Genomic DNA, 27,905 nt, shown 5'->3' on the forward strand with positions numbered 1-27,905 from the left:
GTCTCTCCACCTTCAAGAGAAGGCTCAAGACGCACTTGTTCCGGGAGTACAATGGTACTTAGGAATGGTTTGCTGAATCCAACGCTAGTTTCCTCAAGGTTCACAATGACTCTTGCTTAGACTGTTGCTCTTGTTGGTTAGTGGTAGCTGATTTAAACTGTTGTATTCTTCTTTTTTTTTAGTTAATCCTATTTGTATTGCTTTCCTACAGGTACACCTGCACTTAGAGATCAATGTTGTGTAATTTTAACTTGTTTAACTACATGCTCTTATGGTTTCTTCCCTTTAGCACTATTTTTTGGTTGTCCACAATATGTACTTCTTGTTTTTGACTACCCGCAATGCTGTGGGGCTATCTTGTTGTTATTATCAGTGACCTATGCACTTTGTGAAGCTCTCTCTTGGAAGTCGCTTTGGACAAAAGCGTCTGCTAAATGAATAAATGTAAATGTAAATGTTTATAACAAAGCATGTAGCCTACGGTGCCTCCAAAGAAGAAGAAAAATAAATAAAATACATACAATAGCCAGGACAAAAACTTATCAATTTGGTCATTTACAGAATGAATAGTTTCCACCCAATATCTTTTCAGATTTTCAGAACAACTGTCAAACTACAAACGTCCAAAATAACCATTGCAGAAAGACACTGATAAAGCGATCCAATTAGCATTTAAAACTGGGAGATCAGATGGTGAGCTGCAGACTGTGGAAGAAGCCATATGTTGGAAACATTCATAACAGGGTCGATGTATTGTGAAAAACATTAATGTATTTCTAAATAGGGGGTATAGGCCTATGCCATATAACAATGTATTATAATCAGATTACCACCAAGTGCACAATGTAGGTTGAAGAGCTTTCCTGTGCTTAATTGCTACATTATTATTAAATACTACGATAGTGAGAATACAACTGATTATCAGAATATTACAAAGTTGCTCTTTCTAAAGGTACAGTATCCAACAGACTGTTTAAAAGCAAAGGTACACCGTTGGCTTTGCTCACACTTCGATTGTTGCTTGTTTATTCCAATTAGTTAGCCTACCCTCTGCTGGAGATAGAAGTCATTGCAGCTTTCTTGTCTGGTTGGGTATATTCTATTTAAAGTTTATATTGTGCAACAAACTATATGTGCTTGTTTGTACGAATATGTTTATGTCTTTCATACAGATTAAAAGGTTAAAAGCAAAATCGAGCATGCGTTTTCTCTGATCGTTCTGACAACATGAGGAACATACGTGAAATATGAAGTTTCTATACGTACCGTTTTAAATGTAACACTTGTGAAAGGCGTTGCATTGCGGCGGACTTTTTAGTCAGGCAAGTGAGCAATTAGGCAACGTCAACAAAATCCGTTTAAACGTATTGCTAACTACAGTGAATTATAATAAATACTTAACGCCAGTATGTAGCTTTTCCGATGTTTTTAAAGTATAGGCCTATGTCATGAATGAATTATTAGCGAGCTATTAAACGAACAGTTCCTGGTGTAGTACCGAAATCTGTGAACTATCGAAAACTGTGACCAAGGGGTCGCTGTTGTTATGGCTCGCCATACTCAGCTAATATTCGAGTCCTAACCCTTACCCTAACATTGGAAAGCCAATAAATCTGCGACGGTGGTCACAGTTTTCGATAGGTCACCGATGTCTGCACAACAACTTACCTAACTTCTAGTTAGAGCTTTTAGATTAGCCAGTTAGCCAGGTTCTATCACTATAGGTCCTTCTGTGTTATAATACATGTTTGTCTCCCTCTGAACAAAATCTCTCATCTGTTTCCCGCTAGTACAGACAAACTGCAGATCTTCATACAATGTAGGACTACTTAATCGAGCCTAAAACTTGACTGACTCATTGTCTGCACCTACTTTTGTGTCCACAGTATAATCACATGTTGCATCTGTTCCACAGAACGTTTGTAGCTAACTAAAGATACTAAGCACACTTTGATGGCTGAGTTGAGATCAACCATCATTTCTGCTTTGCCTCAAAGTGAAGCAGATTTTCCTCTGGAATTTAGTGACAAAGTGGAGTCCAGTGTTGTGGACTTGCTGAAGCGATCCAGACAGCAACTATACAGTGGAACTAAAGGCTTTCTCAGTGGACAAAATGCTCAGATCATTCTGGACTTTACATGGGAAAAGCTGAACACAGGAACCTGGCGTGATGTAGCTAAAGAGTGGAGGCATGTGTACTCATATGGCTGTCTGTTTAAAGTCGCATCCCTATGCCTTGAGGATCCATCTCCTACCATTATACAGGAGGCTATTAGGACCTGCGATATGGGCCTACTAATGGGATCAGCTATTCTGGACAATATTTTACAACGCTTTGTAAACATTTTACAAAATGAAGCAAGGAAGAGACACTTCATAGAGGAAGATTTAAGTAAACAGGTTATTACCAAGGTAAAATGTATTCCATGAATGATGAATGCCGTACATGTTTTACTCTGAGGACATAACATTTTTCTGAATATAAAGATTCTTTCTTTTCAACAGAAAATGAAGTCAGAATGCCTCTCCATGCCATTGGTCAAACCGACAATGGCCGTTCCAAGGAGACACTGTCCATCTTTAGAGAGTTTCAATACAAATTACCTGCTTCCCCAAGCACCTGTTATACTAGAAGGGACTATAGATCACTGGCCAGCCTTCAAAGATCAACCTTGGAGGTATCTTTACTTTTTGCACCTACTACTTCATAGGCCATTTACGTCACATGTAGATTAACCATCATAGAAGAATGTAAAGAGACATTTTAGCAGCATTATTAAACAGTTTAAGAGGATATTGGAGTACATACTCAAAATGTAATTTTGTGCTTTTCTACAAAGTATCGAGTACCTGCAAACAGTTGCCGGTTGTCGAACTGTACCTGTTGAAGTGGGCTCAAGATATACTGATGAGGAGTGGTCACAGAAGCTTCTTACAGTCAATCAATTTATTGAGCAATATATTCTTGTAAAAGTAAGTTAAATAAATAAATAATGTAAAGGTAAATTAATTAAAGCTATAGCTACAATTCACTATTACTATCTCACTGTTTTATACTCTCGTAGGATGATGGTAAAGGATTGGGATATCTTGCTCAGCATCAGTTATTTGAGCAGGTTAGTGCTCAACACACCATCTATTCATTCTTACAGATAGGAGCGTTAACCCATTGAGTAAGTTATTCTGAATACAGTTACATTGACTAGAGTCTCAAGTAAATAATGAATCAAACACTGTGTAATTTCCTATGCTTTATGCACCCCCTTTGAGGTCCCAGAGTTAAAAAAAGACATCCGTATACCTGACTACTGTTCTCTTGGTGAGGGAGATGAAGATGACATCACCATAAATGCCTGGTTTGGGCCAGGGGGCACAGTGTCCCCCCTACACCAAGATCCACAACAGAATTTCTTGGCTCAGGTGACAACATTTGTATGTGAATATGGGGCCAGCAGTCTTTAACTCAGGACAAGGTGTGCATGGTGTGTTTACGACAAATTTACTTTTTGGGTTAAGGTGGTTGGAAGAAAGTACATACGTCTCTACTCACCAGAGCACACAGATAAGCTCTATCCTCACGAGTCACCGCTCCTGCACAACACCAGTCAGGCAAGTCAAAATCTTAATTCATGTCAATAAACTAGCCACCAGTACTGTCACATAGTATGCTAATATCCTCTAAATGAAGCATAGATCTCAGAAGCAGAGAAATATAGTCTTATACAAGACATATGTCATGCATTAACAATACTTTTGCAATAACAATCTACAATCTTTGTTGTAGGTAGACGTTGAGAATCCAGACATGAGGCAGTTTCCAGAGTTTTCCAAAACTCCCTATTTAGAGTGTATTCTGCAGCCTGGAGATGTCCTGTTCATACCTGTCAAGTACTGGCACTATGTGCGATCTCTGGAGCTTAGCTTCTCTGTGAGCTTCTGGTGGTCATGAACCAAAGCATGAAAATACATGAACTTGAAAATCAACAAAAGGTGTTTATTGCTTTATTGTGAAGTATCTTATTTTATTTCAGACGACTGTACAGTGTTGAACTGTGTGCAATCAATTGTTCACATATCAAAAATATAATAAAATAGTTTTATAAATATCCTTTTCCTTTATTATATTGGTGATTTCCATAAAATGTGTGAAGCTGTTGCACAAGCACTGCATATCTATGAAAAAGAGCTTTAAACTGTGTACAAATGTATTCCTGCATGTAAAATATTCAGAGTTGTTACCCATTTAATTTAATGGCGTATGCTTCATCAAATTAGCATATTTAATTATGTGTTTCCAAATTATCCCTGCAGATACTGTCTGAGATGATGGCTAATTTCCATAATTTATTCAAATAGGGAAAAGTTTTCTAATTTAACAACCTAATGAACCACAGGTACAAATGATGTAAACACAGCTTTACATTAAAACTGAAAATGAAATAGTTCACATAAGAATTAAAACCCTCTGAAAGTCATTTAACAAGATTTTGATTATTGAGATCCATGAACTGAAATTACAGCTACTTCTCTCACAAATATGATCGCCATGAACCATTAAAACCAACTTTATAAATAATTCAAATTCAACCAACAATAGAAACATTACGTTGGTCCTTCCATAAACACAGATCAAATGTTTAGTCAGATTAGCATTATGTACACTGCCATTTTATCTTCTGGATCTCTTTGAATGAGTTGGTGCTGTGTTCTCCTTGGCTGATGGACTCTGAGAGGGCTGGGACTGGGATCGGCTAACCTCTGAGAGGAAGGTGCAAGTGTCATTTTCTGAGAACTACAGTATAATGCATATGGACTGGAGTATGTCATTATTAAACCTGAGAAACCCATGCATGTAGCATTAACAATATCTCCTAAGGAACTGTACAACATTCTAACATACATCTTCAGTGTAAATTTTTACCTGGAATCTCATGTGGCCAAAAATCCTCACAGGCAGGACATCGAGGATCAGTCCTACCTTTGAAGTACCTGGCAACGCATGGGTTATGGATTTTGACCCCACAAGATGGATTATCACACGTTTGGCACTGCAGAATTAAAGAAACATGTCAATGAATCTCTAAATAACAATAGGATTCAGCACTAGGACTTATATTGTTTTCATACCAGGCATGACAAGTTTGTCTAATTAGCTGAAGTTATCCTTATTTACCTGTAAGGCAATATTGTGACAGATATGGCAGACTTTGACTTGGTCCGTGTACATCATACGAATGTATGTATCCATCTCCATAATGCAACGGGTTGATAGAGAATATTCGCCATGTTTCTGAAGAGCAGAGTATTTAAGGGTAGAATTACAGCCCTCTGTCTTTTGTACGTAAATAAAATGACCAGGTTATTGCATTCATTTCCCATTTTAAGATGGTACCTCGTTCAGCCACTTCTCCTGGACAAGCCTGGCCAACACATGTTCTGTCTCTTTCTTCTTTAGCTTCTTAGTCTGAAGGCTGTCAGCAGAATTAAGGACGTCTGTGGATGATGCGGTTCCGTTATCAGATTCCACAATCAGATCCATCTGAAACAGTTCAGGGCACCATTCAATCAAAGCACGTGGACATAAACTAATGTCAACTCTTTTGGCAACTGAATATGCAGACAATCTTGATACATAAGCATCAAGATAACGTACATACAAACAATAGTGCTAGGATAGGATTGGACAAAAACCAAAAAACATTGGCCACACAGAGTGAATTACTCTGCATGTTTCTTAATTTGTATTGTTTTGATTAGACCCATACTCAGGTCACCTCTACAAAATTACATTGTCAATATATCCAGGGGTAATGATAAAAAGCTGAATATAGAAGTACATTAGATATTTACAGTTTTTCTGAATAACTCCAGTTCATTGTCTGCGTAATCTGATGACATCCTGGTGACATCCGTCTCAGCCATGTTCACCTGGAGGAAAACAATGGCTCCTTGTAAATTGGAAATTCTTAGTCACAAAATAATATTCAAGTGAGATCCATACTGGACAGGGCATATTGCTTTCTTCTGCTTTACAGTCTCACCAATGCATAATGTGTGAGACCATCTTCTTCAGACATCCCTTTTCTGATCTGCATGAACATGGGCTGCAGTTGAGCATTGATGACATCAATGAATTCATCAAGTCTATCGTGGGCATAATGTGCTGGATAAAAAATGGCAGCTGGTTATTGTTTATTAACACTTTTGTCTTTGCTCCAGTTATAAAGATGCTGTGTTCTTCTTACCACTGTGGGTCTCACAACAGTGCCTGTGAAGAGCTCTTGCTCGGGGACCATCAATAATTCCATCGACCATCAATGTTTGCAAGAATCTTCGATGGCTGTCTCCCATTGGTCGAGCCATTGCTTAAACCTTAAAACAAGAGACAGACAGTAGCCGTACTAAAGAAGTGTTGAATGGTATTGCTTGATATGCTTTGTATCCATTAGCAAACTGATTCGTCAAGGAAATGTCTACCGTTGTCTAGTCATGTAGAAGTAGCTTGAACTAACCAGAAGACATTTTCTGGAGTTACCTACTCGAGGCTAGAGTCTACAGTAGCGAACTTAAGTTCTACCGCAATAAATTCACCTGCGTATGAAATGCTAGTAGCTAGCATAAATTACACTCATAACTAGTCATGTTTTGGACATCCTTATGTTAATAATATAGCTTCTTGATATTGTAAAGTGGCTTGGTACAACATACCTCCTGTATTAGAAAAGACAGCAACGCCTACCCATCTAGCCCAACTCGAACCATAGAGTTAGACTCGAACGCGCTTTTATTCGTCTTATTCTATTGTGCTGACTAGCTATTTAATGATCGACCGCCCCCCTGCGGACTGCAGCAGCAGGTACGTTTTTCAATACAGAAGTCAAAATAGATGTCATTGGTTGTTGTCAGGCAATCATTTTGCTCAGCAGTTTCTGTGTGAAGTGAACGTTGGAAAGGTGGGGGAATTGGCTGCGATGCAAGGTGCATCGTCTAAAATCTTGCGTAGGGCACCAAATTGCATAGCTCAAGTAATATATGCAAATATGTGAATATTGGATAGCCTATTGCTTTCCATAAACAGACTACACACACCAATTTTTGCCACCTGAAATTCTATTTCGAATATCAACCCCCCCCCGTTCTAAATCCACCATCTTGTCACCCATTACAGTGTATTCATGGAATTTAAGTATTTTTGCTTGTCAAACCAGGACACCAGGTCTTACCACCATCCGCTAGTCAATTTGATTTTGTCTGGCACAGAAAATGCAATCTTAATTGAAGTGCCTCAAATTCAGGTCAAAATGCTCTTTTCCTGAACAACTGTGAAAACAAAGATATTAAAGTGCAGTATACTTTTTTTAAAAAGCTTTATTTATAAAAAGAGACAAAATGAATTGTGGGTATTACTGACAGGATATTCATAAAAATGATAGCAATAAATTCTAATTTATACATTGTTGTAACTACGTCTACATTTTAAACAGTGGATTGTATCAAAGCTCAAAAAGATTTCCAAATAAGTCACAAAGTAGTGGTTGCATTGCATTACAAGGCAATGGAGAGGTGAAGGACTTGAAGCGCTGGTGTATTCTTCTTAACTATATAAATGGGTTTATCACACACACAACTGTACAATAGATAAATACACATTCAATAAGTAATTCCTGTGAATTCTTTGGTGACCGTCACTTGTCAAACATTTTATCAATAAGCTAATATTGATTTATATGAAAGGTTTCTTGAGGAATCATGATATGTTTGATGAATAACACTTTTGCAAAAGTGTAAGAATATCTTATATATCAACCCTGAGAGTGACAGCAAAGGTTGTGTGCATGTGAAGAGAAGTCTACATTAATATACATAAATAAGAGCAAGGTACAAGTTGGTGTATTGTGTGCGGAATAAAAATGTAAGTTAAAACGCAAAAACAGAAAATGTCAAGGACATTACTGTTGTACTATACTTAACTGTCAGTAGTGAAATTGTGATGACAATTCTGCTAGTATTCTTGCAGATCGACAGAGAAATTTTGCATTCTCTCCACCATAAAGAAGCAGAGTGTTCCAGTAAAGCCCAAGATCACCATTAGTAGGAGCTGCCATGTCAGAAGTAGATAGCCACTGTAGAAGAAGGCGATTGCTGCGAAGATGGACTAAACAACAAAAACAAAAAGTACATGGTAATGGAAATTTCATATAAATACAAGAATAAAGTATGGATGCACTTTTAGTGTCTAGTAACAAATGACTACTTTCAAAACCCATGGCCTGGTAAACACAAGTACCAGTTACATCTACTGTATATTTAGAGCTTCCAAATGGACTCATGAGGTACAATTGGTATAATTGTCAGGGCACTATTGTTTTCTTATATAATTACCTGAATAAATTTAAAGATAGCAAAGGCAGGTGCACTTTGCTCAGCATACACACGCCCCAAGATGCTGTATAACTGAGTGTTGAAACAACTGTCGCCAAGGCCCAACAAGAAACTGCACAGCAGGGCAATTGATACACTAGGACACATCAAAAAAATAATTAAGTTTGAAGTCTATCATGTCAGTTATATTATTGACCAGTTTTAAAAGCACTACCTTGGTGTGAGATATGGTTTGTGCTGTGTGTTGGTTTTTAACACAATAGGGGCATCTTCTGGGATGTTGAGGAAGATCAAGTAGAAGGCAACAAAATGGACGACCATTCCCAAGAAGACCACAGACGTGCGTCTGAAGCGGTTGTTCTTACATATTAGCCCAAATAAACCTCCACCTGGTTGAAACATTACGTTGAGTAAAACACAGCAAAGCAATTGTTTAACCAATGTGATTTGAAAAATAAATATATTGAACGTAATAACTGTAAGCTTACCAATTATTTCTCCAACTCCCACTACAATGCCAGAGATGCCAATTAACCCTTTAGATGCTTCTCCAAACTCTGATGTTGCTCCAATACATGTCCCATATACCCCACTGTAAAAGGATAGCTCAAGGCCTAGAAAGGGAAGGCTGTTACTAAAACATTTTAATGTTGGGAGGATTTCAAAAGATAAACATTAACAGAATAAAGTGGTATACTTACCACTGTATGCCATACAGCAGCTCAGGAGCAATATTGTTTTGGTTTTAAGCAGTTGTATAATTGTTTCTTCAAAGAAATAAAACATAAAAATAAGCAAAAGACACAGTGATCAGGGAATAAAAAAAATCCATAGGTCAACGGACCTAACAAACTTACGGAATTCCGATTTTGCATCCTTTACAGCCGTGCTTGCCCTTTGCTTATACCTACAAAGAAAAACACAAGAAAAATCTATTTGCAAAAAGCAAAATAACTTTCCCTTAAAATGTATGGAAAGGAGAAATCAAAGTCCAAGTTGTGATTAACATTTGGTGAGCGTTTAAAATCTCGGAAATGCAACAACTGAATGTCAAGTGTACAAAATGGGTGTTAGAAAAAATATCTTTACTTACATCATGCGAGTTGGAAGCAAAGACTGCCCCTCCTCCTCAGAAAGTATCTCTTCTGAAGGAAGAGTCTTCCTCAGTACTAGGAAACTAAGGGTTCCTAGTACAGATGTGATTAGCAGAACTGTGAAGATCATCTTTCTGCTCCTGTCTGAAAGGAACAAAGATTTAGATGGAAAAACAGTAAAAGGTGTCCGTGAAAAAATGACTTAACAGAAACTCTTTCCAGAATGATTACCTGAAATGTCTGTACTTCCATTCCACTCAAAATAAATGTATAGATTTCCAAAAAACATGCTAAAAAAGAAAAACAATCAAAGAAATTATACAAAATCAAAGAATCCATTATCCAAATAGAGTACTACATTTGAATATCCCAACACATCTCTAGAACTAAAGCAGTCGTTCTAAAGCAGTGGTAGATTGAACACTAAGTGTTCAATCTACCACATTACATACCTGCACTGTAGAAGAGCCCAAAACATCCCTGTATTCCTATTAATAGTGGCAGCATCTGAGTTCTCCACAAGGAAGTGCCCTTGAGCTGTCCAAAGCACTGACAAAACATGAGAAACATCTCAGGGATGTTATTGACAATAGACATGAATGGTTCAAATGGAGACACACTAGCTTGATAGTCCTGTCTGATCCTTAAACTCACAATGCAGGCTCGCAATGTTATCATGCAATGAAATATGTCATGACAGTATAAAAAACATGAGGACAAATTAACCAGGGAAAGAAGTCTCAGGACAAAGTGACTTACTGGCTGCTCCAATGCCGATTAATACTGAAGTTAAATAAAAGGACCATACTGATGGAGTGATGAATGCGGCTATGTAACCACTAGAAGGGAAAAAAGGATATTAAATACAGTACCTCTGACATATCAAACCCCAAATAGTATTCTTACTAGTTCTTGATACTCACCTGTACAGAATTCCACTGAAAAACATGGTAATCTGTGGTCCAATTACAGCAACAACGGTTGGAGCAAGTAAATTTGAGAAGGAAAACACTCCATAGATGATTCCCAGGCTATATTGGAAAATACACGTGTCATACATGCCGTCATGTTACCGGTGTGCAATAAATTAAATTATACTCATGTGGATTGCGTTAAATAACAGTGGTATCACGATACAACTTACCTGTCGTACCCACTTCCAGTAAAACTACCATTATCCAAGCTCTTAATCAGGGTTTGCTTTAAAAATAAATTTAAAAAAAGTTGTTACATTGTCACGTTTTCCGATAGTGTACTGCTAATTTAGGTGGAATTACCTTAAATTACATGAATGTATCTCATTCATTCGTCTGGCATGATAATTTATGAAGCAAATTAGAAGCACGAGATGCGCCTGACTTGTTACAATGCCCCACTGACAGCCTCTTCAGCATCATGTGAGATTGAATTGCATTGGAAAATAAAATGTAAGATTCAGTGGGTCTTTTTTAGGCTCCAATCCCAAATAAGTTTGATGCACTTCGTTTTGGTTATAACTCCTAAGGTAACTTGAGTAGCCTACATGCAAATCTAGCCTCAGTCTCCGGAAGAGAGGAATAGATTTTACGCACATGCATCTGATGTTTATGATGTCACACATATACTGTTTGTACACTTACTTCAATGTTTCCACACGTTGTAAATGCTGTAAAAATCAACAAAAATCCAATACCAAGAATCACAACGTTGAATGTTCTCAAGTCTGCCATACTTGCAGCAACTTTCTGCCTGGATTTACGACGTGGCTCGTTATCGATAGCTGATTAGGAAATCATACAATGTTTCCCAATGTAACACCTGTTGCACGAATGAGACATTACCACGGCAACTAGTTACAACGAGTTGAGAAAAAATTAATGCTGTGACACCTTTGCTAAACAAAGTTTCCCCTATACACTAGATTCAAGCGCGGGCAGCTTCGTAACTCGTCTTCTCCTATACTCGCTCTTTGGACGTCCTGGCTATACTGTTGAATTGTGGTGGTGTGGCCATGAACTCGTCTATTGCTCTCACACGCAGATCTTACTGATAATAGACTAGCTCGATTCGAAATTGATTAACATCCAGCAGCCACAAACCTCTTGGACATTGGGCAGAGTTGAGCAGCCATGTGACATCAGTTAAATAGCCAACGAAGTTGTCATAAGGTCAGTTAGTTTTGCTTCAGATGGACAATGACTTGTCTCGTTGCCCGTCGATTCTCACAGAAATGTGTCTCAATTAAGACTACAGACTACTGACACGGTAGTATATGCTTATAACAGGCATTTCACATATTATGGCGATTGGTAAAATGGTCGGTGGGATATATGCCTACTATATTGTTCTATAAGTAGCGAGTGGTGTAAGCCACGACCTTGATTGGCCCTAACATCTGGCTGTAATTTTACATCAACAAATGATTCAAGAATGATTCTCATTTTAAAGTCTTATTCTCAAACTAATTTAAAGTCAAGTACAAATACTATAAGTGATTTATAATACAAATTTTACATTTTTTGTTTTCAAACCCCGTACACCGTGGTACCACCCAGGCAGGCTAAACGATTAACAACTTTGATTTAGCAATCGCGTACAAGTATGGAAGCCCAGTAGTTAAATCGATGTTTCCAGCAGCAGCCACAGACACTGTTCATATTGTACACAATCATCATGGCGACCCAGGATGGTGGGTATCAAGAAAATTTAGTTTCATGCCGTCCCAACTACATTTCCTGTGTTTATTTCCTTTTTTACAAGGGATTTGGCGTTGTGTTTAATTGGCTTGCAAATGATACTGACTAAAATTGCACTTGTCAATACGATTTTTACAAATGTTACTGTAATATCATGCAGTGTTTGGTCGTTGCAACTAGCTTAGCTAGCTTAGCTAGCAACGTTAGTCAGCCATAATGCGGTCCGCTGCTAGTAACCTACTAGCTGGTCCTTTCGATTTTGTTTTTGAGGTGACATATACTGTATCTACGGTTACAGTAGTTGGCATTTTGTCCATTAATACTGGACCAATACACTACAACTAACAGTACCTAGATGCAATGTTAGCTGCTGTTGGCTAGTTAGCGTTGACAGTGTTTGCTATAATCGCTGACAAATTCCTGGCTAGTCCCAGTGTGGGTTAGCAAGCTAGACAACAGCAGCAGCCAGCTAACTTGCTAGGCTACCTATTTTGACAGCTAGATAGCCAATATCAGATGCAACTTCTAACAGATTGAACTGACTGTTTGGCCATTTCTGAACAGGTGTTGGGACCTTCACTTGCCGTGATTGGACTGGATTTGTCCAATTTTAGCTACAGCTCACATTGTTTACTTTAGAAGAATGGCATGGGTAACGGTAAATAATGTTCAATTTAAAATGTCTGACATGAAGTTTGTGATCCTTTTTTTATAGGGAGTGAAGAGATAACAATGGAAACGGAAGCCAAGCTTAAAGAGCCAGAACCACTGTGTGATTATGTTGACCGAGGTGATGCTGTAGAGTCTGATCACGTGTCTCAAGCAGATGGGGAAAACAATTCAACTCAGGACCCAACTGTTAGCAATGGAGATGACACAGATGATGGGAAAGAGATGGTGGATCTAAAGATAATTTGGAACAAGAATAAGTATGACCTGAAAATTCCTTTGGATGGCACTGGTGCCAAACTTAAAGAGAGGATCCATTCACTCACTGGTAAGAGTAAGATCAGCTAGTTACAACTTTTTTCAAACTGTAGAACACGTTAGTAGCTCATTCAAAGTATGCTTACTTGTTTAAAGGTCTTCCACCTGCCATGCAGAAAGTGATGTACAAGGGATTGCTCCCTGAGGATAAGACGCTAAGAGAAATCAAAGTTACAAATGGTGCAAAAATTATGGTGGTTGGGTCTACAATAAATGATGTACTAGCTGTCAACACCCCAAAAGAGGTAATGCAACAGGAAGTTAAAGCAGAAGAAAACAAAAAAGAACCTTTGTGTCGGCAAAAGGTAAGACTGGTGTCTTGTATATTGCTTTGTAAATGAGCCTACTTGGATGGCTTGGTAGAAATGAGCTTGTTTGTAATAGGATATCCAGTGCAAGGTTTAGGAAGAGGCTAAAATGTATTTAACAAAAAACAACCAGGATCTAACAATGATTTTAAAAATCCCCCCTAGCAACACAGAAAGGTGTTGGACAAAGGTAAACCAGAAGACATAATGCCATCAGTAAAAGGAACAAAGGTAAGTGTAAACCATGAAGTTAAAGAATTAGTATATATATATACACAATTGTTTTGTCTGGTGTTCAGTTAGTATTTTGATTGCAAATGTTTCAGCTGGCACCACCACACTGTATCGCAGACTGAGGAGGAGCTAGGAGAGCAGTCGCTGTGAATCATTCCCTTGTTCGTCCACTAATGACCAGCAAGAGATCTTTCATTTGTTAAACAGGAACGCTTACCAACAGTGCCTTTAGCTGGAATGTACAACAAAACCGGTGGAAAGGTTCGACTCACCTTCAAACTGGAACAAGATCAGCTGTGGATTGGAACTAAGGGTGAGATAATGCCTTGGTTTGCCCTGCAGAAAAGGGGTTCATGTCAAGCACTTCTTATTGTTGTTTGTCTCCTACAGAGAGGACAGAGAAAGTCCCAATGGGCTCCATAAAAAATGTGGTGACTGAACCAATTGAAGGCCATGAAGACTATCACATGATGGTAATGCATTCTCAAGCTGTTCTTGAGAAAAGCTTAAACAGTTGAATCAGATTTTTGTAAACATTTGAACAGAAAGAAATTATACATGGTACCATATATATATATATAAGGTCAAAGGTATAGCGGGGAATATTACATATAATTTCTTGCAGGATGCCATGAGCTAGTATGGATTCTGTATTTGGTAGAACTGTTTTGTAGACTTACTACTTACTAATTTCCAAATCTGTATGTAAAGCATTTACTGTATGCCCCACTTGCTTAGGCATTCCAGCTGGGTCCAACAGAAGCCTCCCAGTATTGGGTCTACTGGGTCCCTATACAGTTTGTTGATGCAATCAAAGACACAGTCCTTGGGAAGTGGCAGTATTTTTAATGTGCCTCCATAATTGACATTGAAAAACTGGGATCTGCAAGAGGAGCACATGAACATGGAAACTGGAGAAAATGAGGAAATCTAAGGAACTTGATATTGCATATTTGAAAAAGCAAACTGAAGGATGCCTATGGACTATTCATATTCTTTTGGGTTTTAAGTGCACTAAGCGGCAGCATTATATTTCTCAGCCCAATTTCATCATTCAAGTTTTTGAGCAAACCCAAGGAAAACAATGAAACAATTGTACAGAGATTGCTAATGCTTTCCCCAGTTATTCTTAAAGAAATAAAACTTATTTAAGGAAATAAATGCACTAGGACATATTCATGTAATGTTTGTCTATCTGAAGACATACCATCATTATTTTTGACTTCATTACTTTCATTTAGTTGTGGCTATCTTGAAATTGGCTACACCTGTATGTTCATGTTAAGAGGTCAAAAATAACAACATTTACATTTTTAACAGGTTTCAATAAGTACTAGTATTATAACGCAATGATTTAGCAACTGTATTGATTGAGTGGAGCTGTCTTATGCTGTGAGTTTGGCCATGGTATTAAACAGGGGCTCAACTCATTGCAGGAATAACTTGACAGAAATATTACATTAATTTCATCATTTGTACACCAAGCAGAGGTCATATGCCTCAGTAACCATATGGTTACAAACGTGATCTGATTTTGCTGGGAGAAGGATAAGCAAAGTCAATATTTTGCACAATCAACTACTTTACAGGTCAGTGGCAGACCATTGGATGAATAATCCTTTCAATTAATGTATATGTCAAAGTACATCAACATGGTGTCAAGTAGAATCCAATCAAAACATTTGAGAACACACAGAGACGAGACTCTTTTCTAACTACGACAATATTTCTAGTGGATTTGGTCACCATAAATTAATGAGATTCAACACTTCAGGTGATATTGCACAACTCTATCTTGTGAGCTACTATCACTGCTCTGAGAATCCAGAGAGAAACAACTTGGCTCACATTTGTGGGCATGGATATCCATTGCATTTTGATCAGTACCGGGCAAAAGCACTTGAATTTTTCTATTGGCTCCACAATTCTGTTATAAAAAAAATTATATTAATTAGCAACAGTGGATAAGACGAGTAGTTAAAGATAAGGATAGCAAATCGAGATTGTTTTAACCATCAACCTTTGCTTCAGGTCATCTCTCCTATGCAAATTTTATGTTTGTGAAAGAATCAAAACATTGAGGAAGCCAAGTATTAGATATTAACTGGTTGAAAATATGTTGCAACCTGGGAAATATTTCTGTCTTAGACTTGTAATTGTCAATAAAGAAGATAATGCCATGCTAATACACTTCCTAGTGGTTACAGTGTCCAGTTATAGGCCGAGTTGAAGAGCATAAATAAGATCTGTGGGAAATTCCCCATCATTGATTATGATACATGTATTAATTTAGCAGACATGCGTTGGTGATATTGCTGAATGTGGAGGTGTGACTTTCCCCTGGTCCACATACCCGACAATGTCATGATTGTCATCCACATAAATTGTGTTTAATAAGATCTCTTTTGCAAACATAAATACATAAAATTATGGAACAAAACCTTCAGACAGACCATACATCTAAAACATATTCTACTGCAGTGTGACACAATTTATGTATTTGCTGGTAAACTATTAACACATTTCAGTTAAGCAAATACATGCAAGTACATCAATTACACAAAAGCAAGGGTAAATATATCAAACATGCAAGTCTCTCTTGATCTCATCTTCTATGGATTTAGTCCTTTCCTGCGTCTTTCTTTTCCCCTGTCTTGTCCAAGTCTTCAGAGGTTGAGGGTGTTTCTTTCTGAATTGACCCACATATAAATTAGTTTATTGTAGTCAGGTTTTGTTTTTTATAGTTGGGAGGGATTACCTGCACTTTATAATATTCACTCTAGCCCTGAGAATCATGTCAGTCCCATTGATAGCCAACAACTTCTAGCTTCTAAGATGCAATGTTGTATTAATGTTATTATTAGTTGATAGTTGAAAATGGAAATCTACCAAACAATGACAGCATGGTGGTGTGCTGTAGTAGGAAGCATTAGGATCTTACCACAGAACCATGGGTGCTGGCAGAGCCGGATGAGCATGTGATGAACCTGTAGTACTCCTCTCGCACCTGCAGGGGACACCACAGAACCATCTTCATCTCCACACATGTCCTACTTGCAGGCTTGAAGGGGCCCAACTCTAATGACGGAGCTTCCCTCCCTCCCAAAGAAGTACCTCTTTGTTGAAAAGACAGTGAACGATGTAGAGGAAGGTGCCCTGCTGGGAGTTAAGGAGGATGAAGAGGTACTGGGAGATCGTGCTTGTCTGGTAGAAGCCCAGGATCCAGGTACAGCCCAATATGACAAACTGGGCCAAAATCTTGAAGACTATCAGTCTGGTAGAGAGAGAGAGAGAGAGCGAGAGCACACTACATCAACAGAACATACTGTATTATACGTTTGGTCTTTGAGACAGACAGACACTACACGCACCTGGTGTCTTTGGACTGGGAGACATCGCTCCTCATGCTGACCAAAGTGGGTCGTAAACTCCAGAGTGTAACACAAAACAAGATCCAGTTCATCTGAAAGCAAAAAGCAAAGTAAAGTGTGTGTGTGTATGTAAGTGTGTGTGAGTGCGTCTTGATGGTGCTGAAACACTCACAGCAAGGACAGCAATCACTGGTCCAGTCAATGCCCATGAAAAGTTCTTCTCATTTGACAGCCAGCACCTGTTTGTCCACAAAAGGTTTGTCTACGTTAAACAACAAATGGTCTCTACTGTTAACCAGAAGACAGATGGGACAACTTCACACGTATGAGAATGTCTAGTGTCTTTGTCACACCAGATGTTCACAGTAGAACTAGATACATGTTTTGTCATAATTACGACTAACTTTGTAGGAGTACCATATCCACCAGAATTGACCCATGCAGACACGCCAACTATCACTGTTGGAACGCCATAGCCAATAAGGTAGAGGTATGGCCTGGGAAGGCCGTCCCTTTGGATGACCTGTACCCTGGAGAGCATCCTGACCAGCAGGTAGAGCTGTAGGGCCTCTAGCAGCATCCACACAAAGCTGGCCACCACCAGGAAGTGCAGAAGCCCGGCCATGGCCTTGCAGATCAGCTAGGGACAAAGTATAGTCAACTTAGAGCTCTCTTATTGACTCACAAGCAAACTCATGATGCACACACACAGCTCAACTACTTTTGGATTCACACTTCTACGGACAAGTAACTCTTCGATGCATATTTAACTTTTCTAACGTTTCTCGTCCAAAAGACGATGCCAGACCTTGGAATCAACATAGGCCTCGTCCAACAGCAGCAGCAGATGGGTCAAGAAGAGACAGATACAGAGGTGAAGGCGGGCTGTGTTGTTGATCTTGGGGTTCCAGCTGCACAGTAGGAAGGTCAGGATGGCCAGAGCAAGAAAGACCAGGCCAATACAAACACAGACTTTGTTCACCCACTCTATAAACGGATCTTCCACGGCCACCTGAATAGAAATGCACAGATACATTTGGTTAAAGCAGAATACACACGTGCACTCAGTTAAAGCTTTTGGTCTACTAAACACACACACACCTATTGAGAATCTTGTTTCCCCTAACCCTTAACCTTAACCATAAGATTCACCCAAAAATTTAACCTGAACCCTAAACCTAGCTCCTAACCCTAAAACTATCCGTAACTCCTAACCCCAACCCTTGATATAAATCTAACCCTAACACTCGTTTTAACCATATCCCTCTAAAAATAACACTTGAACTTGAAGAGCAAGAAAAAGTTCAAATTGTCCTTGTTTTACTATATTCTCTTTCTCTCTCTCTCTCTCTCTCTCTCTCTCTCTCTCTCTCTCTCTCTCTCTCTCTCTCTCTCACACACACACACACACATACACCCACACACACACACACACACACGCACACGTACCTTCCCAGTTTGCAGGATGAGGGCAAATGTGGAGAGATGAGAGCAGCTACACACTGTGTAGTTCTCATCAGAGAATGCGACCCAGCAGCCCTCCACTGACCAGAACATTTTCATCTCCTCTCCTCCAGCAATTCCCTCTTTCTCTACACTCTTCTTCTCCCAGTATACACAGGTCACCAAGTCTGAGTCAGACAACCTCTGAGACAAAAATGTATAGACAAGTTGTGAGACAGGGTGGAGGGAGGATATGCATGTACAGTGGATTGGGGCGATCGATGGAGTGATGGAGATAGGTAAATACAGAGAGACAGCACCCTCTTGTGTTGGATGGTGAAGTTGACCGGCTGGGAGAGCTGGGTGTTATTTGTTTTGGGCAGGGTGGCAGTGATGACATCAGAGTACATCTCTGTCTGGTTCTCAGTCTCAAAGAAGCTGTGGCCCAGGAGACTCTCCATCCTGTTGATGGTCATGAAGACTGCTGCCGCCGAACCTGACAAATTGATCACACACACACACACCGTAGAATGAATGTAGATGTGAATATACTTCCCACTCTATACCATGCCATGATAATCACCTTAATCATACAGTACTGTGCATGCTCCTCTCTATTTTACCGTTGTTGTTTTGGGCCACAGCCTGCAGGTTGATCATCATGGTGTTTCCCTTGGCTGAGAGAGTTGTGTTATCCCCTCCTTCAGTTTCAGGCCCAACAGCTTGAAGACTGATATCTGACACCACACATGCAAGGACAATATGATCAGTGTCCCACCCATATGAATATCTATAGGTTTGGTGTGTAACCCAAGTCCTACCTATTTCGTTTGTTGTTAGTGTTATGTTGGTCTGGTTCCGGGTTGGATCCACCAAGGCAGACACCAGACGCTCTGAGATCCCTAGGATCAAACTGCCAGTGTTCGCTTTTACAGATACACTCGCTGTCTGACTTTTCTTGGAGTCATCCTTAATTCCAGACACCTCCTAAGAGAATTAATAGATAGATGAAAAGATGGATGAATGGATTGATGAATAATACAGAGAAACAAATGAGTACATGAGCTAATCCTTGATGCAGTTTCAGTAATACAATGAAATAACGATGAGATGGTAGAAAGGTAGACAATGCTAGACAATACCAGGGTAGCAGAGAAGCCGTTAGTCACTGTCTGCAGAGAAAAACAATGACAAAGGAATATGTGAAAATGTAACAAGAATGTATTGCACCTAGACACCAATTAGCACAGTGAGTATGCCGTCAATGATGCTTTGTCTGCTGTCAGAGTGCTTGACTGCCCTCGGGTCATCACCTATTTACAAGTACATTTACAGTAGAACACTCCAAAGACTGACCCCGGTTGGTAGGATGGTATCAGAGTTGTTTTTCAGGTCTTGGTCCATATTATTGAGGAAGTATGTCTCCTTAGTCTGGCCCTGTGGCATAGATACAGATAGTAAAAATAAATAAAATGTAGCACTCTTCCATTGTAACAACCCACCTATACAAATCCGATGAGTGATTTCTCAAAACAGGCGACAGAGGGGTTGCAATGGGATTTTTATTTCTTGATTTGAACATCCTCACCACAGTGTACATTCCAGGAAACATGACCGTAGCTAACCAAATCTACGTGTAGGATTAGTGTTAAATGCATTAGTAAACCATAATAAACATGATTTAAAAACAAGACAAGATCAAACGTCAAAAAACTCACGTCTGGCGGATTCAGATGGTCCAGAATATCCTGAACACCTGTTGGATGTGAATGTAATATTTAGAGGGAAATGTGAGGGCAGGAATTCTCGTTACAGATGTGTCAAGGACTTGTGTCCATGAGTACGACACAATGTGTCGGACACATTGTTAAAAACACATCACTAACAAAGTACTGACACAGACTGTCTCTCCACCTTCAAGAGAAGGCTCAAGACGTACTTGTTCCGGGGGTACAACGGTACTTAGGAATGGTTTGCTGAACCCAATGCTAGTTTCCTCAAGGATCACAATGACTCTTGCTTAGAGACTTGTTGCTCTTGTTGGTTAGTGGTAACGGATTTAAACTGTTGTATTTGCTGCGAAATGTTCAACTTTAGTTAATCTTATTTTTATTTTTACTGTTGCTTGCTTTTTCAACAGGTACACTTGCACTTAGAGACTCATGTTGTTTAATTGTAACTTGCTTAACTACATGCTCTTGTGGTTCTTCCCTTTGGCACTTATTTTTGGGTTGTTCACAATGTGTGCTTCTGGTTTTTGGCTACCCGCAATGCTTTGGGGCTATCTTGTTGTTATTATCAGTGACCTATGCACTTTGTAAAGCTCTCTCTTGGAAGTCGCTTTGGATAAAAGCGTCTGCTAAATGAATACATGTAAATGTAAATGTAAGTACAATTGGCCTTCATCTGAACCACAAAGCCAGCAATGCTAGCAAAGCACAAAACTCAAATCAAAACATGTATCCTCTTAGCATTCACTGAGACTCATTTCATATATGAGTGTGTATGTGGTTAGTTAGGGGTGACAAGGATGTTATGTTAACATGAACCACTCACTTTGACACACTGAAATGTCCATCTCCCACATGAGTCCGGTGGAGGGGAAGTATCCATCCTGACAGGAACAATAGAAGGTTCCAGGAACGTTATCACACATAGAAGCTTGACCACATAGGCCTGGGGTCTCACCACACTCATCTATGTCTACAGAAGAAGAACACAAACACACACACATACACGCCAGTCAATATGGAACATGTTGAATAGGAAATATATCAAATGTAAGATTTAGTGTATTGCTGACACATTGTTTTTTTAACACACATTGATAAACATAGTAATAGTTTACAAACCTAGGCATGGGTTCCAGATGCTAGATATAAAGTCTGGGTTGGTCTTACGGAAACCAAAGGTACAGGTACAGCTGTATGCCCCAACAGAGTTGGTGCAGTTGGCATCGGGACCACAGATGGTGGTGTTTGCCACACATTCATCAAGGTCTATAAGAGTAAAATACAAGGCACTGATCATATAAAAGCATGTTGTGTAATCAGTTATCTAAAAATGACAGTCACCAACGGTATTCATTCATTTAGCTTCAGCCCCTAGATTCTGCTCAATCGTCCATTTTCTCCACAGCAATCAGTACACATCAGGTACACTTACCAGTGGGAATGTGAGTTGGCTGATAAGTTGTACATATTGAGTAATGATATAGGCAGCCATTCAATATTTCCTAGATACAGAACTTATTGACTAGTTTATTAAAGTTACCATCTGTTGTATATACCAAGCATTTTTGGAAGAATAAACTAAATAAGGAATGCTAGCTAGCATTAACGGCACATGTACCTTGGCAGATGTTGGTCTTGCTTGGTTCTTCTTCTAGGTTGGTAGGTATGTATCCCTGTAGACAGGCACAGCTATAGGCTCCAGGTGTGTTGGTACAGATGGAGTCTGGGCCACAGATGGTTGAGTTGAAACACTCGTCAACATCTGTGGAGAAGAACATTTAGCTCCCAACTGCCCTATTCTTTGATAGAATGAATATAGAGTTTGAATTGTTGGACATGGAATGAACAACACACGGTTGGTTGACAGTGTTGATTAGCAATTAAGTACAAGTTTAAACTCAAAATCGAACATTGTCTGACTGTAAGAACTATGTAGACACCTAGACATTCTGTGATGTTTTCATTGATCCTGTAGCCATCATTGCAGGAACAGATGTAACTCCCGATGTTGTTTTTACACATTCCATTCGTGCTACAGATGCCAGTGGAACACTCATCTATATCTGTATGAGAAAAGAAGAGGTGGGCAGTGTTTACCGTACAGTAGGAATAGTTCTGGTTTAAGACAATTCAGGTTTGTGCGGGTGTGTTTAAGGGACAGAATGAGTGAGTGAGTGAGTGAGTGAGTGAGCGAATGAGTGACTGAGTGAGTGAGCGAGTCAGTCAGTCAGTCAGAGTAATTCTCATTCAAGGTTCCTTCAATCTGGATTCTCAGGTAGAGATACATTCTAAACTGTACCTTGGCAGGCGTTGGAGTTGCTTGGCTCTAACAAGGGGTTGCTAGGTGTGTATCCCTGCAGACAAACACAGCTATATTTTCCAGGTGTGTTGGTGCAGTTGGAATAAGAGCCACATGCTGAAGTGGTATCCACACATTCATCTATGTCTGTAGGAAAAGGTTAGTATTAAATCATGCCTCTTACTTTACAGATGACATTTCAGCTGCACTGTTAAAATGGCAGAATATGTATTTTTTTTGTCAATTCAAGTTGCCAGTAAAGTGTTAAAAACACCTTCAATGTATCATAGTTATTAGAAATAAAGCAAACTCTTGATTCTCAAATCAAAGCATGATTCTGTATGTTTCTGTCATGTCACACGTGTTTTTACTCAGTACTGGTTGCCAACTCTGTATCTGTCTGCTTGGGACAGTCTAGAAGGCGTTCTACCACCACAGCGAGGCATTACAATGATACAAGTTAAGAGTGACTACAGGTCATCAACAGTTAAAACAATTGCTACATCTAATTGCAATTTTGTTTATTCATCATTACGACAAGCCCTCAGTTCATGTAAACTGTACTATCAGAAAACTGATATACTTGTCTTCTTTGTGCTTATAGGTTATCATGAATACTCCTTGTCTCTGGACATCTTGAAACACATTTTGCCCCGCTTCCCAGTCATGATTTTAGATTAGGCCTGATCTCCAAATGTATGATTGAGGGGTTATTCACAGTTCTGTTTACCTTGACAGCCATAGGACTCATTTGTAGGTTTGTAGGTTGGGGGAATTTTGTAGCCCGAAACACAAACACAACCCCCGTTAGCTGTGCACTGGGCTAAAGGACCGCAGGAGTCTTCAGTGCAGTTACTGTGAACTGGACAGACAGAGCGGGTTACACCTTTACACATGACACCTTTAAACTCCTTTTTTTATACCTTGGAGATACATGCCACATTTCAAATGTAATTATAACGAACAACTAACAATCCACATTCTAAAATGTCTCTGTCTCAAAGCTAGCATATTACTTTGTGTCAGCCTCGAGGCAAATATACGATGAATCATCCTGACCCCTTGTTGTTATAATATTCAATTCTGAATTCAAATAGATTGTTTACATTCTTATACTCCTATTACACTTTATGCTTTTCTATCAAAAGTTATTGTATTATAATACTTACAGATCACAAAAGCCATGTAACTGTAGCTGTACTGAGTTGGCTTAAACACATAGAATCCTCCTGGACAGAGCACCATTTCAATATGGTTTACAGCATTACAACAGTTCCCAGAATGTGGGTATCTAGATCCACATGTAGTACCCACTGTTGATGATTCAGACTGAGATTTGGGAGGGACGAAGTTCAGATACTGGGGATAATGTGTGCCTCCCAGATCCATTGCAACACATGTTCTGATAATTTGGTCTCCTCCAATCCCAACGAAACGCCACCATTTATTCAGTAGACCACCATCATCTTCAGGGAAGCCAGGGAACTCCGTGCTTGTGAAGGCTAAGTTACGGTGTGGTTCAGATATATTAAGGTAGCCGTCACAGCTGCCTGGGTGCAATGACCAGATTCAATAGATTAATATAAATTCATATGAAATATTGCTTTGTAAAAAGTAATGGTAACACTTTAGAATAATGGTCCGTTGTTAATGAGTAGCTATGCAGGAAGTAATAGGTAGTTCTACATTAACACTGAATTTAATACTATTAACTAATATGGAACCAAGATTATCTAAGCAGTAAGTAATAGCGAATTTAGTACAAAGGTAGTTCCTTGGTAGGTATTTGATTATTACTAAATAAATATATCCTCATTGAGAACTACTTGTGAACTATGACCAATTAAGAAAGAATAACCAATGAATTACTAATCACAAAAGTAACGTCTACAAAGTGAACAATAGTTTTTTTTTATTACTCTTAACAGGGTCATAACATTTCAAAAGCTTGTGCCTGCAATGAGTTCTTTGTGGAAACCAGTTTATGAATATTAACGTTATAACACGTCCCTGTATGATTATGGGACAGGTCCCCCCAATATTTGTTCATATTGTATGATTGTGGGACACGTCCTCCCCAATATTTGATCATACTGTATGATTATGCGGGCAATTTCGATGTGTCTGCTATTAGGTCTTTCTGCAGCTCAGAAAATATCAAATCACGGCCGGTCCGTTTTCCAAATCCAGTCGACTTGGCTTACCAAAACCTATTTGTCCTGAATCCATGTCATGTTTTCCCCTAAACCTGTACTGGTGCAACGTCAACGAGTGAGTTTGGAGCGCGAAATCATTTGGCAGTGGCACATTTTTATGTATTGTAAATATCCAGTATTTGGCTAACATACAACAACAACGACTAGGTGAATTTCACTAGAATTTGGAATTGTAAAATTAGTGCAAATTTGGAATTGTAGAATTAGTGCAAATTTCGATTGCAATACTATACAGTTTGTGTGAGGGACTTTTTACAAGCTAGCCGACAGCTATAGTCTGGCTTTACAGCTAGCAACAACTGTAGCTAGCGTTTTGGGCCATGTTCCTGTTCTCTGAATTGGTTTATCTAGCAAGTTATTTTACAGTCCTGCCATTTGTTCTTTCTTCCCTAATCATGTTTATTCCTTTGGGAGCGTTGCTGTTGTAGTGGATAGGACTATACGTTGATTTGGGTTAGGATTAGCCATTTACTTACTTATTACTTGTTTAGCCATTATGTTTGACTCAGTTTATCATCACATTTTGTTGAGGGTGTTGAATGTTTCATTCCAAAATACAGAATTTTTGTTTAAATGTAACGCTTGAATAATTAGTGAGGAGTTAACATGTTTTTCACTTTAAAATAATGGTCCACATCACAAGTAGTTCCCGCAGGATGACAAGGTAACGCTTGAGTAATTAGCGAAGAGTTGAACTGGTTTTCACAAGTAATAGACCTATAATGAGTCTAATTGTATATTTGACACATACGGTACAGGCATACATTTCTGTGAGGCACTAGTGATATTCTAACAAACATTGTAATCTGGAAGATTTGATTTTGCGCTTATCGCAACATAAATGCAGGATGCAAATTGTTTTTGAAAAGAGAACATCAACGTTTATATTCATATCCTAAAGAGAAGTCCTCCTCAGGCGGCTACTGTAACATAAAGGTAGGTCTTTAGAGTCTGAGACATTGAACTGACACTCAAGAGCTCATAATAGTAAACTAATACAAAAATGAGAGTGTCAGCATCACTTCCTAATTATTATTATTTTTTAACAAATTATAATTTGTATTATGCCATGTTTAAGTTTGAAATAAACAGAGAACATTCGTCCATCCTTTGGTAAGAGTAGGCAAAATCTCAACCTGTAGTTAACGTATTTGGGGGAATATAATATTCATAAACTGGTTTCCACAAAGAACCCATTTGAGGCACAAGCTTCTGAAAAGTTATGACCATGTTATGAGTAAAACAACCAAATTGTTCACTTTTTAGACATGTTACTTTTGTGATTAGTAATTAATTATTGTTATTATTGAGTTATTCTTTCTTAATTGGTCATAGTTCACAAGTAGTTCTCAAAAGGATACATTTATTTAGTAATAACTAAATACCTACCAAGGAACTACCTTTGTTGTAAATTAGCTATTACTTACTGCTTAGTTAATCTTGGTTCCATATTAGTTAATAGTATTTAATTCGGTGTTAATGTAGAACTACATAGTACTTCCTGCATAGCTACTTGTTAACAACGGACCATTATTCTAAAGTGTTATCAAAGTAATACATGAAGACAAATGCTATGCCAAGACTATAAAAAGCTGACACTGGCCATCATGAGCTTTTCCTCTTCTCTTTACGCTTCCCTAGTAATATTTCTTTATTTTTTGTGCCAGAACATGAATTTATGAACTTTGGTCAAATGTAGTCATTTTTCATGTTTCTTACAACTGCACACCACCTACACAACAACTGTTTAAACACAACAGATTTAAACAAAATTGTTGACTACTTTCAGCAACTACAACAATTGATTGAAGAAACATTTAGATTTTCATTTCAAAAAAGATAAAGGTAAATCTACACTTATTTAATAGAATCTTACCACTGGGAAAAACACCTTGGGCAGACAGACACCCTAAAGTAAAAGAAATTCCTGTTACAAAATACTCTGTAACTACGGCAGGCATAAAACTCAATAAAACGTATACGGTATGGGGGTCTGCAAAAGAAAATACTATACAAATGTTCTTTCAACTGCACACCACCTACACACCAACTGTTTAATCACAACAGATTTAAACAAAGTCGTTGGGTGCTTTCAGCAAGTACAAAAATGTATCTTACCTGGGGCAGGAATAAACAGAAACCCTAAAGAGAAAGATACACTTTGTTATGGACACAGCCATTTCCTCACTGTAAGGTTCAGTTTAAACTTATAGGATTTGTTAAATGTTTTGGGACATCAAAATTATTCAACCATCAAGAACAGTCTGTCATGAGTAGTAGACCTATAGACCAATCAAGGTGCAGTATGTTTACCGGTCAAATACTATTTGCTAGAAGCTTTGGTTGGATTAAGGCCTCGACCTACAAGTGGTTCTTATATTTTAGAGGGGTCTATCACAGGACCAATAACAACAGTAAATTAAAGCATTGTTGAAAATGAACCCCAAAGAATTTAAAGAATAGCAACTACTGGAATTCACTCACCCAAGAATAGAGATAGAACACAGTATGTCATCTTAACAGATCCCTCTTGAAACCGTGAATAAACGAACACTCAATTCACCTGAGCCATACATCACAGGATTTGCACAGCATCCAAAACTCTGTTTTTAGAAGGTTTGAGACATATGCAAACCACCGGACTCAGGTTGAGAACAAACAAAATAACACAACAAATCAACACATTTAGAGATGATAGGGAAAGGAAGTTCTACAAGTGCACACTTTTAGAGGGGCTGAAGGAGTCACAGGGATCACTTTGGTTTTTAAGGGAGCTTATTTTGTAGCATCAGATAACTGGTGATGTAGATGAGGCCCTTGAGATCAGGAAGAAACTAGGAGCTACAATAAAACTAAGGACTAAAGAGTTGCTACTGAATTAAGCCACAGCAACACCTTAGAGCTTTACAGAAAAAACACGTTCATAATCCCTTTACTCTCTTGGACACATTAGAGATACATCGGTGACAGGGTATAGTCACACACCTTATGTAAGGGACCCCATGCACGATTTATGCTATGTGCCATAGAAATGCAATGACTTAACTTGTGTAATGCAAATGTCATAAGAATTTTCAGCATAGCCTCATTGAGCTGCAATTAATCATGACCCATATGTGTCTGTTGGTGTCGCTAAAAAGGTCCCACCATTACAGTATAAGAT

At 38.7% G+C, this 27,905-nt stretch overlaps 5 protein-coding genes across 9 annotated transcripts; 2 read left to right on the top strand and 3 right to left on the bottom strand.

Annotated features, from left to right (window-relative positions):
• Positions 1 to 1,273: 1,273 nt before the first annotated feature.
• On the top strand, positions 1,274 to 4,104 carry kdm8 (lysine (K)-specific demethylase 8). 4 transcript variants are annotated; one of them, XM_047039000.1, is made up of 8 exons: positions 1,274 to 1,322; positions 1,916 to 2,412; positions 2,506 to 2,678; positions 2,841 to 2,973; positions 3,066 to 3,116; positions 3,271 to 3,420; positions 3,517 to 3,609; positions 3,785 to 4,104. In XM_047039000.1, exons 2-8 carry the CDS (start codon positions 1,954 to 1,956, stop codon positions 3,947 to 3,949), a joined length of 1,224 nt encoding a protein of 407 aa, XP_046894956.1. In that variant the 5' UTR covers positions 1,274 to 1,322; positions 1,916 to 1,953; the 3' UTR covers positions 3,950 to 4,104. The 4 variants fall into 4 exon arrangements, with proteins under 4 accessions (XP_046894956.1, XP_046894955.1, XP_046894958.1 ...); XM_047038999.1 differs by having other exon boundaries at positions 1,283 to 1,322; positions 1,887 to 2,412; XM_047039002.1 differs by having other exon boundaries at positions 1,292 to 1,819.
• nsmce1 (NSE1 homolog, SMC5-SMC6 complex component) lies at positions 3,986 to 6,819 on the bottom strand. The gene is made up of 8 exons (XM_047039003.1): positions 6,709 to 6,819; positions 6,246 to 6,372; positions 6,042 to 6,163; positions 5,851 to 5,928; positions 5,393 to 5,539; positions 5,174 to 5,290; positions 4,922 to 5,048; positions 3,986 to 4,758 (listed from the first exon to the last, which is right to left on the bottom strand). The coding sequence occupies exons 2-8, from the start codon at positions 6,361 to 6,363 to the stop codon at positions 4,670 to 4,672; spliced, it is 798 nt and encodes a 265-aa protein (XP_046894959.1). The 5' UTR covers positions 6,364 to 6,372; positions 6,709 to 6,819; the 3' UTR covers positions 3,986 to 4,669.
• Positions 6,820 to 7,370: 551 nt separating this feature from the next.
• Positions 7,371 to 11,727, bottom strand: LOC124479729 (UNC93-like protein MFSD11). Of its 2 annotated transcripts, none has more exons than XM_047038602.1 (13): positions 11,555 to 11,727; positions 10,621 to 10,676; positions 10,400 to 10,507; positions 10,236 to 10,315; positions 9,929 to 10,025; positions 9,708 to 9,766; positions 9,476 to 9,620; positions 9,240 to 9,289; positions 9,084 to 9,149; positions 8,871 to 8,996; positions 8,597 to 8,771; positions 8,383 to 8,518; positions 7,371 to 8,155 (listed from the first exon to the last, which is right to left on the bottom strand). In XM_047038602.1, exons 1-13 carry the CDS (start codon positions 11,591 to 11,593, stop codon positions 8,003 to 8,005), a joined length of 1,290 nt encoding a protein of 429 aa, XP_046894558.1. In that variant the 5' UTR covers positions 11,594 to 11,727; the 3' UTR covers positions 7,371 to 8,002. The 2 variants fall into 2 exon arrangements, with proteins under 2 accessions (XP_046894558.1, XP_046894557.1); XM_047038601.1 differs by having other exon boundaries at positions 11,096 to 11,724.
• Positions 11,728 to 12,048: 321 nt separating this feature from the next.
• On the top strand, positions 12,049 to 15,110 carry ubfd1 (ubiquitin family domain containing 1). The gene is made up of 7 exons (XM_047038603.1): positions 12,049 to 12,144; positions 12,867 to 13,148; positions 13,235 to 13,443; positions 13,612 to 13,677; positions 13,888 to 13,993; positions 14,071 to 14,153; positions 14,419 to 15,110. The coding sequence occupies exons 1-7, from the start codon at positions 12,129 to 12,131 to the stop codon at positions 14,527 to 14,529; spliced, it is 873 nt and encodes a 290-aa protein (XP_046894559.1). The 5' UTR covers positions 12,049 to 12,128; the 3' UTR covers positions 14,530 to 15,110.
• A 263-nt stretch (positions 15,111 to 15,373) lies between these two features.
• Positions 15,374 to 27,310, bottom strand: LOC124479728 (adhesion G protein-coupled receptor E2-like). Its single transcript, XM_047038600.1, has 24 exons — positions 27,227 to 27,310; positions 26,861 to 26,884; positions 26,619 to 26,651; positions 23,696 to 24,076; positions 23,257 to 23,388; positions 22,527 to 22,673; positions 22,168 to 22,290; positions 21,846 to 21,989; positions 21,347 to 21,493; positions 21,051 to 21,197; positions 20,213 to 20,250; positions 19,851 to 19,931; positions 19,637 to 19,666; positions 19,316 to 19,481; positions 19,118 to 19,231; positions 18,815 to 18,990; positions 18,501 to 18,698; positions 17,860 to 18,063; positions 17,456 to 17,691; positions 17,224 to 17,290; positions 17,052 to 17,143; positions 16,795 to 16,954; positions 16,622 to 16,687; positions 15,374 to 16,369 (listed from the first exon to the last, which is right to left on the bottom strand). Exons 1-24 carry the CDS (start codon positions 27,255 to 27,257, stop codon positions 16,301 to 16,303), a joined length of 3,006 nt encoding a protein of 1,001 aa, XP_046894556.1. The 5' UTR covers positions 27,258 to 27,310; the 3' UTR covers positions 15,374 to 16,300.
• Between the last annotated feature and the right edge of the window lie 595 nt (positions 27,311 to 27,905).

The sequence above is a fragment of the Hypomesus transpacificus genome, chromosome 17 (genome assembly GCF_021917145.1).
Source record: "Hypomesus transpacificus isolate Combined female chromosome 17, fHypTra1, whole genome shotgun sequence".
NCBI classification, from domain to species: Eukaryota; Metazoa; Chordata; class Actinopteri; order Osmeriformes; family Osmeridae; genus Hypomesus; species Hypomesus transpacificus.

What these genes read in the sequence shown, in the direction of transcription:
- LOC124479728 (XM_047038600.1), bottom strand. Translation starts at nt 27,257, where the DNA reads ATGACATACTGTGTTCTATCTCTATTCTTGG. An exon ending in CATCTGGAACCCATGCCTAG is followed by an intron (nt 21,198 to 21,346) that starts GTTTGTAAACTA and finishes CTTCTTCTGTAG; the next exon opens with ACATAGATGAGTGTGGTGAG. An exon ending in CAGTGATTGCTGTCCTTGCT is followed by an intron (nt 17,144 to 17,223) that starts GTGAGTGTTTCA and finishes TTTTGCTTTCAG; the next exon opens with ATGAACTGGATCTTGTTTTG.
- ubfd1 (XM_047038603.1), top strand. An exon ending in GAGGATCCATTCACTCACTG is followed by an intron (nt 13,149 to 13,234) that starts GTAAGAGTAAGA and finishes ACTTGTTTAAAG; the next exon opens with GTCTTCCACCTGCCATGCAG. An exon ending in ATGAAGACTATCACATGATG is followed by an intron (nt 14,154 to 14,418) that starts GTAATGCATTCT and finishes CCACTTGCTTAG; the next exon opens with GCATTCCAGCTGGGTCCAAC.
- kdm8 (XM_047039000.1), top strand. Translation starts at nt 1,954, where the DNA reads ATGGCTGAGTTGAGATCAACCATCATTTCTGCTTTGCCTCAAAGTGAA. An exon ending in AGCAATATATTCTTGTAAAA is followed by an intron (nt 2,974 to 3,065) that starts GTAAGTTAAATA and finishes ATACTCTCGTAG; the next exon opens with GATGATGGTAAAGGATTGGG. An exon ending in TCCTGCACAACACCAGTCAG is followed by an intron (nt 3,610 to 3,784) that starts GCAAGTCAAAAT and finishes TCTTTGTTGTAG; the next exon opens with GTAGACGTTGAGAATCCAGA.
- LOC124479729 (XM_047038601.1), bottom strand. Translation starts at nt 11,185, where the DNA reads ATGGCAGACTTGAGAACATTCAACGTTGTGATTCTTGGTATTGGATTT. An exon ending in TTCAGTGGAATTCTGTACAG is followed by an intron (nt 10,316 to 10,399) that starts GTGAGTATCAAG and finishes TTTCCCTTCTAG; the next exon opens with TGGTTACATAGCCGCATTCA. An exon ending in AATCGGCATTGGAGCAGCCA is followed by an intron (nt 10,026 to 10,235) that starts GTAAGTCACTTT and finishes ATGTTTTGTCAG; the next exon opens with TGCTTTGGACAGCTCAAGGG.
- nsmce1 (XM_047039003.1), bottom strand. Translation starts at nt 6,363, where the DNA reads ATGGCTCGACCAATGGGAGACAGCCATCGAAGATTCTTGCAAACATTG. An exon ending in GTCTCACACATTATGCATTG is followed by an intron (nt 5,929 to 6,041) that starts GTGAGACTGTAA and finishes GTTTTCCTCCAG; the next exon opens with GTGAACATGGCTGAGACGGA. An exon ending in TTGGCCACATGAGATTCCAG is followed by an intron (nt 4,759 to 4,921) that starts GTAAAAATTTAC and finishes CCTTCCTCTCAG; the next exon opens with AGGTTAGCCGATCCCAGTCC.